We start from the raw sequence: 16,409 nt of genomic DNA, 5'->3' as shown, positions 1-16,409 counted from the left end.
TTAAAGAGTTACCTTTTGCTGCATTTATGGATTTCAGGCTAGATTCTGGAGTTTTTACAGGGACAGCATGTGGTAGTTACACAGCATAATTTGGAATATCTAAACTGAGTATGGAAGGAAATCACTGATCTCTGTGGTTTCTTGTGTGTTGCTTGCTGTTAAATTGCGAAAAACAGTGACTTTTGCTTTCTGACTTGTTCCATCAGGTGGTGCAGCAGGAGTGGTGTCTAGGATCACGGGTTCTGTTGGAAAAGGTTTGGCTGCTATTACTATGGATAAAGAGTTTCAGCAGAAACGAAGAGAGGAAATGGGTCGGCAGCCGAAAGACTTTGGTGACAGCCTGGCAAAAGGAGGAAAAGGCTTGTTACGGGTAGGAATTTGGAGTTGATGTGCCAACCCTTAACTAATGCTTGAAAATTACAAGCAAAAAAGTTTTCTTTATTAGTTCATGAACTAAATACAGGAGACAAACAGGCAATTGATTTATAGGAGACTGAGAATAGTCTGTCAGCTTCAGTGTTTAAGGTTGTGTTTTTAGCAAACCTGAGGGAATTGAAGGTAGGGTCTCAGAAAGGAAAAGTGTAGGAAGTATTACTAATTTTTCCCGTGACATATAAATAAACAAGTAGTTTTCCATGTTCAATGAATGTTTTATCTAATTTAAGTAACTGGGCACTTACTTTACTTTGCAGTCAGTTCTGTTATTAAAATCAATTGGAATTAGGAGCTCTGGGCATGTGCTGCATACTGGGAATGGCTTTCTCTATGCTGAGGTCTTATAAAAACTGCTAGGTTTTCTTGACTTGAAGTAAACATAAAGCAAGTGGAATGTGTATAAAGGTAAGTACTGTGTTTGGTTGGAGAGATTTTTCTGAAATAGAAGCTGTTCAACTCCTGTATTTTTTTTTTTTTTTAAATCTAAAATCAGGAACCTGTTCAGGTTGCTGTAAGGTCACATCTGTTCCTAGTTAAAGTGTTAAGTAGGATCACGAATCATAGAATGGTTTGGGTTGGAAGGGACCTTAAAGCTCATCCAGTTCCAACCCATGGACACCTTCCACTAGCGCAGTGCTCCAAACCCTGTCCAACCTGGCCTTGAGCACTGCCAAGGACGGGGCAGCCACAGCTTCTCTGGGCACCCTGTGCCAGTGTCTCAGCACCCTCACAGGGAAGAGCTACTTAGTATCTAATCATGTAAACCATTACTGAGAGATCTGTATTACCTGAATGCCATTTGAGTCTTCTAATAAGTTCTATTACTTTCCATTTAAAATCAAAGCAGTCAACTTATTTCTAAATAATTATAAGTAATAGACATTGTGGAGTTGTTTCTGATACTGTTTGCTGCAAATTTGGAAGTTACCGAAGTGGAGTTTTAGTCTTCTGCCTTAGTGTCATTAAAATACTTGACCTTTAAATAACTTCACTTAAAGAAGTTATTTGATGTTAATTTATCTTGAATATGTGGTATCACTCATTCGTGACCGAATTCGTGCAGTTTCCTGTTAATTCTGAAAGTGAAACAGTGACTTTCTTAATTATTGCAAGACTGATTTGCTGTACAAAACACCTGTTGGTCTTTCTTGCTAGCATAAATATTGATTCACCCATTTTAGGTTTTCTCCCTCTTTTCTGTCCCTTGTTTATAATTTTCTTAAAATGTTAAAGTGAAAAAGAACAAAACCCAAAACCCCGGCCAAACAGTGTTTCTGATGTTGAACTTCATCATAAAGTTCTAAAATGAAGGATGAGAGACAACTGGTTGCCTAGTTGGATTTACAACATTCCTGTTTCTATGTAGGAGCATAATTATCTCCTTCATTTTAGGGTGTTGTTGGAGGTGTGACTGGCATAATCACGAAGCCTGTAGAAGGTAAGCAGTAAGGCTGCACAGCGCTGCTTGAATGGTTTCCCAATACATTATAATTTACTTTGTAATTTTAAGAAATATTAAACCAAGTGTGGATAAGGCATATGTCCTGGGTTCAGCAGTAGCAGTCATGTTTTTTCCTTTGTGTTAACTGGTGCAGTGCTGTGTTTTGACTTCTAGTTTTGAGAACAGCGTTGGTGAAGCCGATGTTTTCGGTTGTTGCTAAGTGATGTTTACCCTGACCAAGGACTTTGTGAGGCTCATGCTCTGCCAGGGAGGAGGGGAAGCTGTGAGGAAGCAGAGACGGGGCGCCTGACCCGGGCTAGCCGGGGAGGTATTCCATACCACAGCACGTCATGCCCGGGGTGGGGGGTAACTGGGAGTTGCCCGGAAGGACAGGGGCTTCCGGGTGGAACTCGTTTTCTTGGCCGGTGGTATCGTATTCTCTTCCCTTGTTATTTTCCCTTATCATTGTTTTAGCTGATAGTAGCGGTGGTGATTTGTTGCTGGACTGTTCTTGTCTCAACCCGTAGGAGTTGCACTCTCTCGATCCTCCTCCCCGTTCCTCCGGGAGCGGGGAAGGGGAGAGCCCCGGTGCAGGGAGGGGGGGGAGACGAACACGGACCTTGATTGTTGTCAGCTTGGCACCACTCACTGGGAGTGAGTGAACAAGTTACCTGACTGGGTTTAAACCACGACAATCCCATTGTACTTTATGGTAATGACTTGTAATACAATAGAATCATTGATCATGAAACTGATCTGGTTTATGTTCCCAGTGCAGTCTAAAAATCATCTTTATATTTCTAATTCAAATGTGACCCTATGTGATGATTTACTCGAATCTATTCCTAGCTGTTATTGGCTTACCACCTTTTCAGCCTTCATATGAATTAAGGAAAGGTGAATGTATCTTCATGATATATTTTGTTAGGCCTGCTGTAGTACCCAATTTACTGTTTGAAGACAGAAAAAGCCACTAAAAATAATAGATTAAAAAGCAACAAGTGAGAAGGTTTTTGGAGACTCCAAAGGTTGGAGTAATCTATAAAAGCATATTTGATTTTATGTCTGAGATCAGTATGTTTTTGTGAACACAGTCACTTTATCAGTATGACAGATGATGAAGAAATACAAGATTAAATACTTCTTATTAAAACTCATGTCAAAGTGATTTAAATGTTAGAAGTTATTTGTAACTGTATTGTATTTTATACTTTTTTGGCAGATACTTTGAGGTGTAGTCCTTCTCTCACTGGTGGATGAACACATGCTTTCTAAACGTTGTCTTGGCTTTTCCATAGTTGCGTATTAGCAGAAAGATGTAATTTTGAGATAGAAATAGTTGACTTCCATTGTACCTGTGCATTCTTAAGAGTCTTTAGATTATTTTGTTGTTATTTTCCACCTATCCACCTATAAAAATTAGTATTTTGGCCTTCAGTCCAGAGTGGAAGTATGGGAAAGAGTTAACATCTTAGTTATGCTGGTTTCAGAGGCTGGTAAGGTGTTAAGTGAATAGCCATGTGTTTGAACAGACAGGGAAGCTATGTGTGACTTCCCATGGAGAAGGGCTTTTTTGTGAGTGGATTGTACATGATGAATTGCTGTGGGTTGTTTCCCATACAGACCAGTTCTAGTGCAGCCTGTAGCAGTAATGGTTTTATTCCGTGTTTTATGTTTTCAAAACTATTTATGTTCTTTTTTTTCTTTTTTTTAAAGGAGCTAAAAAAGAAGGTGCAGCTGGATTCTTTAAAGGCATTGGAAAGGGGCTTGTAGGGGTAGTAGCCCGCCCAACAGGAGGCATTGTAGATATGGCAAGCAGTACCTTCCAGGGAATTCAAAGGTAAAATGTCAGGAGGAACTTCTGAAGTACTTAATCTCCATATACTGGGTACCAGGTGGTAAAGTGGTCCAGTAGTAACACACAACTGTTTGTAGTAAGTACAATATGCACTAGGATAGATGGGGTTGAGAGATGTGAAGTAGCCTCTAATGAATGTATTTTATGATGATCTGGAAATTGCTGCTTCAAAATACATCTTGCAGCGCTGGAGTGGAGGTAATCAATAACTACTCAATTTTCTCTTGTCATTCCCTCCCCTGATCAGAAAGTAACCAAAAGATCTTGTGCAAACTTCACTTTTGAGGTTAGATTTGTGTAGTGCTGAATGCAGATAGCTAGATGGCACTTACACTTGCTCCAACAAAATCAACCACTGCAATTGTTTGCCAGTTTGAAATCTGGTTAGCAGCGCACATCGTGGGCTTCTTGTGTTTTAAAGGGAACTTACACATGTGTTAATAAACATGAGAACCCTTAGTAAATTATCTGTGGTTGGGAGTAGACTTCTGCAAATTATTCTGTAGCTATCTAGTTGACCAATGTTACTTTGGATTTATTACTAGCAGTGTGTTTTTACTATCTACACCTTGTAGAGTACCTAGGAAGTTCAAGAGGGTTATGTGGCAAGTGAACGGGGGATTTTTAAAGATGTATTGTTGAAACTCAGAATTATTGTCTGTTGCAGGGTGGCAGAATCAACTGAAGAAGTATCCAACCTCCGTCCTCCACGTTTCATTCGTGAAGATGGCATCATCCGACCATACGATAGGGTGGAAGCTGAGGGTTATGATTTATTTGAGGTATGACTTGCATTGTAAATACAGTTAAAATTCTCTAACCATAGGGTTCCATAAGGATTATGTTAGGAAAAAAATAAAGCTGCCAGGAACCTGTGGCAGTCATTACCTGTAGTGAAAATTTGCCCCTACAACAAAACCTACAGTTTTGCTGTTAAATGATCTTCTGCCCATTATGTTCTGTAATAGCATATCTCACTCTCTGGAAGGACGTAGTGCTATTAAGAATTACTAAGATTATGATTTGAGTATGTGGCAACAAAACCACTTCGGTACTCAGTTCTAATGTTTTGCTTTATAACAAATCTCAGATTGATTTATAAACTAAACTTTTAAATGAGACAGGAAGAGCTTAAATACAACTACTGAAATTTGGTTTGGTTGGTTTTGGATTTGGCTTTCGGTTTTTTTTTTGGTGGTAGCAGCAGTTGAAAAAACTACATGAATTCTCAAACTACCACCTTTTGTGTTGCCTTATGTTGTTCTTAGTAGCAACGTGTCATAGCTACATGCATTGTGTGGATGTTGCACTTGTGTTTACATCTGGATCTGGCTAAAATATAGAGGATGAATAATAGTTCTTTCCAAGTCTTAATGGTAATCCAGTTAATTTATATTTCAGCTATCATGTTCTCAAAACTTATCTTACAATGCTTGTTTTGTTGCTAAAAAGTGAAAGAACTGTCTGCACCAACAATTTAAGACCAAAACGTGCATATTTGCTACTTCTTTCTAGATGTTCTTTTAGTCCTTGTCTCCTATTCTGTTTCTAATGTTACTCTTCTTTCTCTTTCTCCCCTGGCATACGCAGCAAGAACTGGAATAATGGAGTAAACCTTTTCCATATTTCTTCCTTATTTTTGTCACAGTCTTTTCTCTGCCTTAAGTATTTAGATTAAGGGCATGATTGCATTTCACATGTCCTTGCTACTTCATTCCTATCTTTTTTGTGTAGCAATTGAATAAAACAGTTTCATGTTCTCCTGCCTAAGAAAAACAAATAAACTTGAACTAACCATCTTCAGTTAAAACTAGATATTTGTTTTTCTAAGGACTTGTAGCTCCTTATGAATGGCAGCAGCAAAAGGTACTTGGGGAAAAAACCAAACCATGGTAGGGTAGATGCTGTTCCTTCATTTATAAGTGTTCTCCTAGAGCTAGGGCTGTGGAAGAAGGGAGAAAGCAACATTTTGATACTTGGGTAAAACTTTAAATAGTGAAATTGAATGACATTATATTCTGTGAAAATGCTTATAATTTCATGATATAGAAATACTGTTTCCATCTAAATGCTAAGAAAACTTGGATTTGTATTTTCTGAATTATGCCATAGGCCTGCCATTTATACATGTGATGATCCACTATCACTTCAAGACTTCAAGCTGCTGTTACTACTTTGTTATGAAATTTTGTCAATTAAAAGACACAGCCAGCTCAGTTGACTCTGGTTTCATTCACCGAGTCTTCTGAGGCCTTCTTGTTCAACATACTGAAATGTAAATTTTCAGCTGTTAACATGAATTTACATATATATATATAACAGATATATAAATATCTGTTTCTAAATTAAGTGCTGGCATAAATATGATTTCTAATGCCCCATCTTATAAATTCACAAGCTGTTCTCAGCAAATTGGTTGCCTCTGATACACAGAAAAGTAGTTGAGCAGAGACATCTCTCTGCTAAAGCCTAATGTGAATACTTGGCTTATATAATTTAAAATTGCTTAAGAAAATAAATCATTTAGTGAATTTTGATTTCAGTTGACTAGATGAAATGAAGTCATTGTGACATACTGAGCTGACCGAAATTCTTCATGTAATGAGATACTTCTGTTCTGTGCACTGTATTTTTTGCATCTGTCAAAAAGGAACAGTTATCACAAGTAACACTGAGAAATAGATATTATGTAATTCCTGCATGTTTAATACTTGTATTTTTCTTAGATCTGAATGGTGTAGATTGGAATTGTATGCTAACCAATAATGAATCCTCTTTATATTTCACTGCATACAGTTTCATCTTTTCAAAAGTCAGTTAACTGAATACAGGTTTGTTTGGTGGTGTTTGTTGTTTTTTTTTTTAAACCAACTAATTTTGATTATTATGCAAGAGGTTAGTGTTGGGAAGGTTTTGTTTTCTGAAATAAATTACAAGCCAGAGAGGGACAGTGTCTTTACAGGAAATAGGATAGTTAACAAGGAAGACAAATCAGAATTCAGTTTTATATAGATTTACAAAGTTATTCTCAAATAACTCAACTTACAGGTACTAGTGGTGTTGATTTTTTGGATCCAGTTTTGGCCCAGTGTTAGGAGTAGCTTAACCAGAATCTCCACCATCTCATCTCTTTCTTAACCGACTTCAATGCATATGTCCCTTGAAAATATATGCTTACAAGGGTGAAACCTTGTAAGGTTCCCTTAAGGAATGGATGGCTCAATACTATCAGGTGGTTGAACAAAAGAAAGTTTCACTTAAATACTTGCTTGGATGTGCAGTACAGACATTGACAGACATTGCAGCTCATCTTAGGAGGAGCATATGCACAGGTTTTCAAACCCAAGTTGCTTATTTCCACTCAGGTGTTTTGTGTGCAGGATGAGGACAGTAGCCAGATGGAGTAGGTCAATGCACTTGCGTAAGCTTGTTTATGCAGCGCATTTTCCCAGAAGTGCTGGATCTAATATATATGGGCTTATACATAGGGGTCTGTTCAGTCAATTCAACATCTGGAAAGTCAGGTCTTTCAGGCCCTGTCTCTAGCTCATGCAGTTAGGCTTTGTAGTACAGAATGTATTTTATGATACATAAATGCATAGTAAATATAGCTGGTGAAATAAAGAACATACAGGGCACCTTGAGGAGAACAGTTTTGCAGGGAATAAGTTCTCATGAGTCTTAATCTTTGTATGAGGAGTGATGAGATTTGCTAGAACTGTAATGAATGCCTTTGGCTTTGTTAGTCTTTGCCTTTTAATACGCAGGTATTGATGCCTGCTCTGGTGAGGAGACTGTCTCCTAAGCCCAGCACTTAGAGTCTGACATGATGCAGTTCATACATTATTCAATGTCTATGGCATTGCTTTGCTTCATTTCCCAGTTAAAGCATGGAGCTTTATAAAGAATGCAGAACACTTCATGAATAATTGAGACCTGGTGGTGAGACAGTGTGATGTGGCAGAAGAGAATACTATGCTAGAAACTGCAGATTCTGTTTCTGGTTGAGTAGCTTTCTGCTGTGTAAATTAGCACTGGTTCTTTCACTTCCACGTAAAATAAGAGTGAGCTGAACTTCTCTCAAGTGCTCTAGTATTCATATAAAAGTAAAAGCTTCTGATAAAGATGCTTGAATTTTAAGAGGGTGCAGATCATGGAGTAATTTGCATCAAGAGCAATCCCCTTTTTACATAGTGTTATTGTGCTGATGTCTGTGAGGTGTGCTGAGAATAGCGCTGAGAAATATTGCATCTCTTAGGCACAGGGCTCTGTGGGAACTCTTACTCCAGCAACATATTGCATATAAAGTCTAAAAATACGATCAGGATTGTTACTGAGTTATGAGAAACAGGCTTTCTAACCAAGCTTTGAGTTTAAATAGAGGATCATGCTTATGAATAAATCTGTTTTAATATGAGGTGATCTCGTTACTGCATAGCCAACAAAAGGATTCAGAATATGGATTGCCGCCTTTGAATTCCAGTCTTACATGTTGGTGGGTTTTGTATTTCTTTAATTTGTACTTGATTTTAAACCAGCTAATGTTCAGGTATAAAGCATAAGTTAACACTTTGATTTTAGTCATATGCTGCCATCTTTCTTCTGATGTTTAAAGAGAATTTAACATAAGCAGTCTTTCTGGTGTTTGGGGTTTTTTCCCTTTCACGTACATTTAGCAGTTTCAGGAATTTTTAAGATGGTCAAAGCGATATTTTTTTATAGAAGATGTGGACCCTCTATTTTTGGTTGCTGTAAAATGCTGAATTAAAATGTTTTTCAGTCACTGCATCACTAGGGAATAAACCCAGGAAAACACTATGCTGTTGATTAAAACTCGTGAATATGAATCCACTTTTGAGCTTAAAGGATTTTTGGGGTTGGTTGCAATGTATGGTGATGCTTTGAGACAGTTGTTGAACTTTTAAATATGTGAAAATAAAATGCAAACATAAATAGATGTTGGAGCATCTTTTAATTCTGTTGCAAGCTGAGTTGATAAAAGATCTCATAATTTTGGTTACTTAAACTGTGTATAGTTCTTACACTCTATATGGTAGGTTGATCGTAGATAAATGTGGAGTCAAGTTGTGCTTCTGTTTTCATCTTGCCAGTTTTATTGATCTAGCTCTGAAATACAGAAGGAAATGCATCTTTACAAGGAATAACTAAAAAGATACTGAATTTTCAGCCCTTCCTCCTCAATTGGTTCTCACTCGTTTATCAGAAACAACTTGGGAAATTTATTGGTAGATGGTGGAGTATATGTTTGAGATGCATGAACCATAGGTTAAAGTTCAGCATCTCAGTTGATTGCTCTGTGATGAAAGCTGAAAGCTCTTTATTTTAGAAATAGATGGTAAGTTATATTTTGCTCATGGTGGTCAAAGAATATAACTTACATTAGTGACCCTGACTCGGCTTTTGTGACTCCTGTGCTGGAGCCCTGTGTTTGTTCAAAACTGCTTGAGCATACATGGAATCCAGATGCTTTCACTGGCTGAATGAGGCAAAGTCCTGGTGTGCAGATCTTCTTTCCAGCAGTCTGTATTCATAGTTTGTCACTTGAGTTATCATTGTCCAGCAGAAACATGCTGGGTAATTTGTTCTGTACTTTCATATACCTTCTTATTTTGGATGTTGAGTAGACTTGTCCATGCAGTGCTTCAGAAGCCTGATCTGGAGGTAAATCGAGTATTGGTAACTTGATAGATTATTTCTAAGGATCTGGGTCATGTGCTGCCACCTTTTAAAGGTACTGTTGCAGGATTTTCACTCTTGAGGCAAGTCTGCAGCATGGGGTGTAACAGAGTGAAGGTTACTAAACAATTATTAGCACAGAAAGGAAATTAAAGCTGAAAAAAGGTCTGATCCTGCAGTGTCAATGTTCCACCTTTTGAGTGGGACTGATCAGACCTTTCAGTGACTCAGCGTCACGAGTGAGAACACTTTGAGACTGCATTCAAAGAAGCAGTTCAATGAGGTAACTTTTTAAAAAGGTTTTTGAATTGAAACCCCTGCTTAGAGTTTCCTTTTTACAGGCCAAAAATTAATTTCTATTTCTGTTTCAGAAATTGCACATCAGAAAGCTGGAAAAAGAGAGCTATCAATACCACTGTGCACTTCCAAGAGGCAGAAGAGCAAGCCTTATTGTTACCAATAGGTATTAAGTCTTGAAGGCTTTTTCTAAGGGCTTGTCTGCGTTTCAGCTTGGGGATTAGACATCTGCTAGGTTTAAACCGATTGCTATTCTCCGCATATTTACTTTCCTTATCCATTTTCTTCTCATTTTTTTCTTTTTTAAAGTTTATTTTGTTTCCTGTATGGAAAATGTAATATGGTAATGTTGTCAGTACTAGGTACTAATTCAGGAAGATGGTTTACTCTGTCAGTGACCCTTTATCATACCATGGATATCATTGTTTCTGACTTTTCACATTAGCTTGTAGGCAGTTTTTACAGTCAAACCAACATTTTTATAATGTATGTTTACAATCTTATTAATTAAAGGATACTGTAAATGGAGACTTAAGTTTTTGTACAGGTCTGAAAACTGATAATAAACTCATCAAAACTGCCACCTGTTTTTGTCTTAGTGTGCAGACTGACCTTGGAGCTTTGGAGTAATTGAAAGGCAGAGAGCTAGCAACTGTATGCAGTGGCAACTGATCTTCTGTCAGTCTAGTAGTAGTTGTGTCACTGTGGAGCTAGCTTGTAGCTGTTTGACTGCTTTCATCTGGTAGAGGCTGACTTTGAGGTACTGGTTTGAATTAACTGATGAATGTGTAGTATTCAATTTTAGCAAAATGTTTGGATTTGGAGGGCTGGGTGCATTTTGATGAAGTTGGCTGCACATACTATGCGATACCATAGATCATCTGTGAGTCTTAAGGACAAAGTTATTATCTCAGAACATATATTAAAGAAATATAGTTCTGCTGTGACTGAGTGGGTACTTTGAGTCCAGATAGAAAATACCTTCTCAAAGAAATGTCTTCATTTTGTTTTATTTTTTCTGGCAAGTTCTAATCCCAGGCAGAAATCGAGTATTAACTGTTTTCTTCTGAACAGGAGACTGATACATGTAAAAGAAATGGAAATCTTGGGCCATTTAACAACAGAGTGGGATTACTTATTTGAAGACTTTACACGCTGTCCCTGTTATGAAGCAAATGTTTTAAAAATAACTGTTTTGGTAAGAAAAACATGTAAACATTTCTAATTTAACATTATTTAGAGGTCTGTCATGGATCCCCCAGGTGGGATGGGGAGGAGAATGGTAAGAATATAAACTCCACATATTGAGATAAGAACAGTTTAATAACTGAAATAAAGTAAAATATAGTGATAATAGAAATAATACCAACAATACTACTGCTAATAATAGGGATCAACAACGAAAAGAGAAATTCAAATTCAGAAAACACAGGTGATGCACAATACAGCTGCTCACCACCTGCCACCCCATACCCAGCCCTGGGCAGTGATTGGTCCCTTCTGGGTGACTCCCCCCAGTTTATATACTGGGCATGATGTGCTGTGGTATGGAATACCTCTTTGGCTAGTGTGGGTCAGGTGTCCTGTCTCTGCCTGCTGCCAGCTTCACGTGCCCCTCCTCAGTGGCAGAGCATGAGAGGCTGATAAGTCTTTGATCAGAGTAAGTGCTACTGAGGAGCAGCTATAACATGGGTGTGTTATCAGCGTTGTTCTCAGACTACAGCCAAAACACAGCTCTGCACTAACTGCTAGGAAGAAAATTAACTCTATCCCAGCCAAAACCAGGACAAGGTCCAAACATGCTCTTAACTTATTTTATGGTTCTAACTGCTAACTATGGCACTATGAGACAGGATTTACTAAGTTTTCTTGAAAGCGTATGTTGGGTTGGACAGAGGCCACATGGAAATGTAACCTGAAGTTGACATTCAAGCCATTTAAGTATCATATTCTGCATTCCTGTTTTGTGAGTCACCTGAAGTACATTTTTGTTCCCCTCTGCAACAGGATCAAAAGATGTTCCAGAGGAAGGACGGTACAGGTCAGGAATGTGTAAAGACAGTTCAGCTTCAGGATGAAACTACAGCAAGGGTATCTTTATTTTTTTTATCTTCTTTCTTTTTGATATTGTTAACAGTTCTTGCAACTCAGCATGTGAAAGAGATGGTAATGTTCAGAGACCTGTTATAGAATAGGCTGCTCTGCCTGAGGACCGTTCACTGTGCTTTCATGTTGAAGAACGAGTTACCAAGGAAAAAAATGAGATAACATAGTCTAAAGCATTCCAGAGACTATATACAATAATAATTTAAGGTTGAAATTGCAGTGTCTTAAGTTTTGTATATTAAAACTTATTAAAGGCAAACAATTCACATACCTGAAGTATTGACAGTATCACTGAAGCTTTTTCTGGGTTGAATATTATGCATGTGAATCAGAAGCTGTGTATCTAACTTAAACTAGCCAGTGAGTATGTAGGTTTTAAAGTTTGTTGAATTAGCTTCTCTTAGTCATATCCTATGGAAGAAAACTGTGGTTTAATTTCCTTTCTGTCAATACGTTGCTTTACAGAGGATTTGTTGTGCCATTCAGGAAGCCCAGGCAAGAAGAAAGCAACAGAAGTTGGTGAAGCAGGCATCATTGCGGTTGAAGAAACCACAAATGCTATCTTGATAATGACAGGATTTGTCGGGTTTGACCTTTGGTATGCAATTTTATCCCTAAAGTTAATTAGAAGGACCATGGAAACATAGTGTAGAAAGTAAAGATAAAATATTTGGGGTCGTCCTTTGAAGGTAATAGCCATAAACACTTTATTTTAAGAAGCTATGCCTCTTTCTAAAATATGGATTTCGTTATCCTAAAATACACTTTAAATTTAAAAATCACACTCTGAATTTTCTTTTCTGCCTTTTTTCATGTCAGGCATTCTTGTACATGGGTTCTAAAATAAAGTGGCTATCTGATTTGCACTCTATGGTGTACAGAGAGGTTGTAGTAGTTATGGTTCTAGTATTTTGCAAAATAAAATACTTAGGTTACTGATTGAAACTAATTAAAAACCCCTTTGTTTTAGACAGCTTTCTCTTAAAATTGAGACACACATGTACATAATTTAGGTACTATAATTTCTTCCGTGTCCATTTACTATTGTAAAATATTGCACTAGAGCAACATAAGAATGAATACGTAGGAAAGAATAGGCTATTTGTTGTCAGGAAATGCTTGGAATTTAGAATGTTGTCACTTAGACTATAAATGAACATCTGCACTTTAAAAATGGAAAATATTATTCACCTGTCACATGCATCTATATGGTTTTGGTTGTATCAGTGTAGCTTAAAGACTTCTTCAGGAGGAGCAGCACACTGGTTTTAGACAGAATTGTGTATCAAAAGCTTAAATCAAAGTAATTAACTTTCCATATTTCAGTGCATAGTTACTCTGCTGGAAGAGTGCCATCTCATTAAGCTCAAAGTCACTTCTGGTATAATACTTTTGCTGCAGTTTCTCTTCCTGAAGACTATTAGTATTCAGTTTAGCAAGATATTTAAGCACACTTAAAGTACGTGCCTAGTTCTTAATGGTAGGAATAATGCCATGAACTTCATTGAGAAAAGTTCCATTCTTAACAGTAGGCACATACATCAGTAACTGTCTAGCTCAAGGATTTTATGAGCAAACACATTTGAGCTCAGTGATGAGTGAACTGAGAGCTCTTGCTGACATTCTGTGGCTCTCGAGTAAGAGATGAAGTGTCTTTAAAAATACTCATGAAAACTTGCTCATTCTAATTTTACTTGGAAAGAATGGTTTCTGTTCTGGGGTTTTGGGTTTCGTACTAGAGAAGAGCTATAGATACAAACTCAAAGACTAAAAGTGGCAATATTCTTGCATAGATCTATTCAGTAAGTGGAGCAATCAGGAGAACCAGGCCTTGATTTTGAAACTCACTTTATACTGAAGGGCTGGTGAATTCTATAAATATACCCTTAACATGTACCTATGATCTCGTCAAAACTAGAAAGCTTAAGATGTTTCAAAGTTGGCTGCAGAACAGAGAATCTTCAGAGAACATCTGCAATATGTTTTTATTGCTGTTGTATGCAAATGGCTATTAATCTGGTTCGCTGTGGTGGAACAAATGTGGTACAAGCTTTAACTCTGTGATATTACCTATTTTCTAGAAAGCTCTGCTCGAACATGAACTAAATTAGCTGTCTGGGATGTATGTATTTCAAGCCCATGTTTTTTTAAAAAAGAAAATAAATTTTTATATGCAGTTATTTGTGCTCTGATTTTAAATGTTGTTGCTTCTAAAATACTTCATATGTTGTTGGTTTGCCACGTGTCACTGGCACTGTGTGAAAAAAGCTATTGGAGTATTGGAGTACTGCAGAAGAATGTTTCTTCAGCTTGGTTTCTGGCATGTTAGGGATAGTTGTATGTGTCTTGCCTCTGAAGTCATAGTTAAAATGAGATTTCCTGTTAGTCTACTCTCAATGCGTGTTTAGATGGTACCATGTGCCTATTTGGAGATGGAGAATTGGAGCTAGTTCTGATGACATGTTTCTGGCTCCAGTCTTCTGCTTGATTCGGTTCTGTACTTCCTCATTGTTATTTATAAACTTCCAGCTTGAACTGTGAACAGTAGCTACTTTACTTTCTCACTTTATATGTGATTAGGTGCAACGAAGTTGATTGCTATTTAAAATAGTCTGAAGAAGCAGTAGGATTCTATAGAACGATTTTGTGTTTGGAAATGCATGTCTTTGCAGTTTGGGTTGCTAGCTGAATTTGAACTCATGGATGGCACTACAAATTCCAGCTGAGATATGAACAACTTTCTTTACCACTTGGATCAAGCACTGAAGAGGACAAAAGAGAGATGGTTTGATAAGGAATTCCCATTCTTGCTTAAATGAAGACGGATGTCGAGACCAAGAAGTTTCCACTGCTTTTCCTGTGCTTTCCTCAAGTGTTCCATTCCATTTTACCATGCATCCTTCTGTCTTTCCTCTTGTTTTTCATCCAGGCTTTTTTATTGCTGTTTTCTCTCCAGCTGCCCATGCTGCTGGCTATTCCTGGGCTTTGCTCTCTTGAATTTGGTAACATTCTTTTCCTCTTCCCTTTCTGCTCCTTTCCTTAACCAGGTGCATCTTCTCTTGAAATGATCAGGCTGTTCAGGGACAAGGAGGGTCTCTTGTCTAGTCCCTAAGTATATAACCAGCATAAGAACAACTGCAGAATTAGATCTTGTTCAGATGATCTGTAGGAATGAGGTGTTGGTGTAGAGCGTGCTTTCAGATGACCTGTAGTGATGAATTTCAGCTAGGTGCTGCAACATGAAGTGAAAGAGATTTTTTTCAAGTTTGGGGCTTTTTTTAGTTTTGTTTCTTTTTACTATCTGGCAATAAAGTCATTTCCTATACCTTTTATATTATATGTTTCAATGAAGCTCCATGGTTTCAGTATTAGTAATATTAATTCAGAGCACAAGTTGGCCAGACTGTTGAGATCTTCCTAGACCTTTCCTTACAATGAGCTCCTGTAAGATTTTGCTGTCTCAAAAGCCAGATTTTACTGAATCTAAGACATGGAATACTTGTTAATTAGAACTTCAAGCAGTTAGGTTGGGTCTCGTCCTTAACTGGCTTCAGTTATGCCATTGCTTTCTGCCTCATCGTATGTTCCTCCAGCTTTTAAGAATTACTTTTTGTTTTCTTTTCCAAGGCCTGGATGGGTGTTTGGTCCTTGCAGCTGTTTTCTCAGTGTCCTGCTTGAGCTGTGGCCCCCTTTCTGAAACCTTCTCAGCCCTTTTCCATGCACTTTCTTGACAGCAAGCTCAGTTGGTTGCTAGGTAGAGAACAGTGTGTCCTTCCTTGGTGTAGATCTTCCTTAACCTAGTAACCAATTTAAAGGATAGTAGCAGAAAATGATGGTATAATCAAACTGTTCAATGTAAAAATATTTTAGTATGCTTTTGCTTATATTTTTATAACCATATAGTGCTTAAGAAAGAAAAATAGAAGAGAAAGACATGGACTAGATAACTGATATTATTTGTGGTTCTCAAAGGGTGGTGCTATTGATTGCACTTGTCTGTGGACTTACTTTATGGGGTATCTGGCTTGGATATTTTTCATGGAATTTCTGTCCAATCTGGAGACTGGTAAATCTTCACATGCTGAAACATTGTATTTTGAAAACACCATCAGCCTCTTTAATTTATTACATGATCTTGGTCCATTTTGCTGTTAACTCCTCAGAGGGACTTGTAGGATCTCTTTCAATGGGAATTTTGTGTTCACTTTTGCCTCTTACAGGGACCCTATATTCATTAAGGTTACTACTACCAGTCATTCTCTACAGAATTACAGTAAGGCAGCCACTTAAAACTATTGAAGTGGACTTTAAAAAGAAACAAAGTCAATCATCAAAAAAACTTGACACCTTTCACCATCATGTTTAACTATTTCCTCACCACGTGCAGAATCTGAAAGAATGTTTGGTTTATTACCGTAATAATGTTTTAGTAGTGAGAGGTTAGTGTTAGAGGGAATTAATTATGAAGTTGAAGGCTGCGTCGAATTAAGTAATAGAGCTTAACAATTAAGGTACTAATATTTTTATTTCATTGCAGTAAATATGCGTCTGTTGTAGTAGAGTAACATACTCGTT

At 37.5% G+C, this 16,409-nt stretch overlaps 1 protein-coding gene across 3 annotated transcripts in view; it reads left to right on the top strand.

Annotated features, from left to right (window-relative positions):
* VPS13C (vacuolar protein sorting 13 homolog C) overlaps window positions 1-14,014 on the top strand; it is a 90,958-nt gene extending 76,944 nt beyond the window's left edge. For 2 of the 3 annotated variants that reach the window (XM_061447169.1, XM_061447168.1), the window contains 8 exons: window positions 207-370; window positions 1,828-1,873; window positions 3,593-3,716; window positions 4,402-4,516; window positions 9,803-9,894; window positions 10,803-10,926; window positions 11,736-11,819; window positions 12,300-14,014. In XM_061447169.1, coding sequence (XP_061303153.1) covers window positions 207-370; window positions 1,828-1,873; window positions 3,593-3,716; window positions 4,402-4,516; window positions 9,803-9,894; window positions 10,803-10,926; window positions 11,736-11,819; window positions 12,300-12,401 — 851 coding nt within the window. In that variant the 3' untranslated portion in view covers window positions 12,402-14,014. Of the gene's footprint in view, window positions 1-206; window positions 371-1,827; window positions 1,874-3,592; window positions 3,717-4,401; window positions 4,517-5,324; window positions 8,692-9,802; window positions 9,895-10,802; window positions 10,927-11,735; window positions 11,820-12,299 lie in introns of those variants that run through there. The other variant, XM_061447170.1, reaches the window with a different exon arrangement.
* The last annotated feature ends 2,395 nt before the right edge of the window (window positions 14,015-16,409 follow it).

The sequence above is a fragment of the Pezoporus flaviventris genome, unplaced genomic scaffold, assembly GCF_033815535.1.
Source record: "Pezoporus flaviventris isolate CSIRO_AGI_PZ_B2104156 unplaced genomic scaffold, CSIRO_AGI_Pfla_v1 ptg000006l, whole genome shotgun sequence".
NCBI classification, from domain to species: domain Eukaryota; kingdom Metazoa; phylum Chordata; class Aves; order Psittaciformes; family Psittacidae; genus Pezoporus; species Pezoporus flaviventris.
Note: the sequence above shows the minus strand (reverse complement) of the source record. Positions and strands in the feature narration are given on the sequence as shown.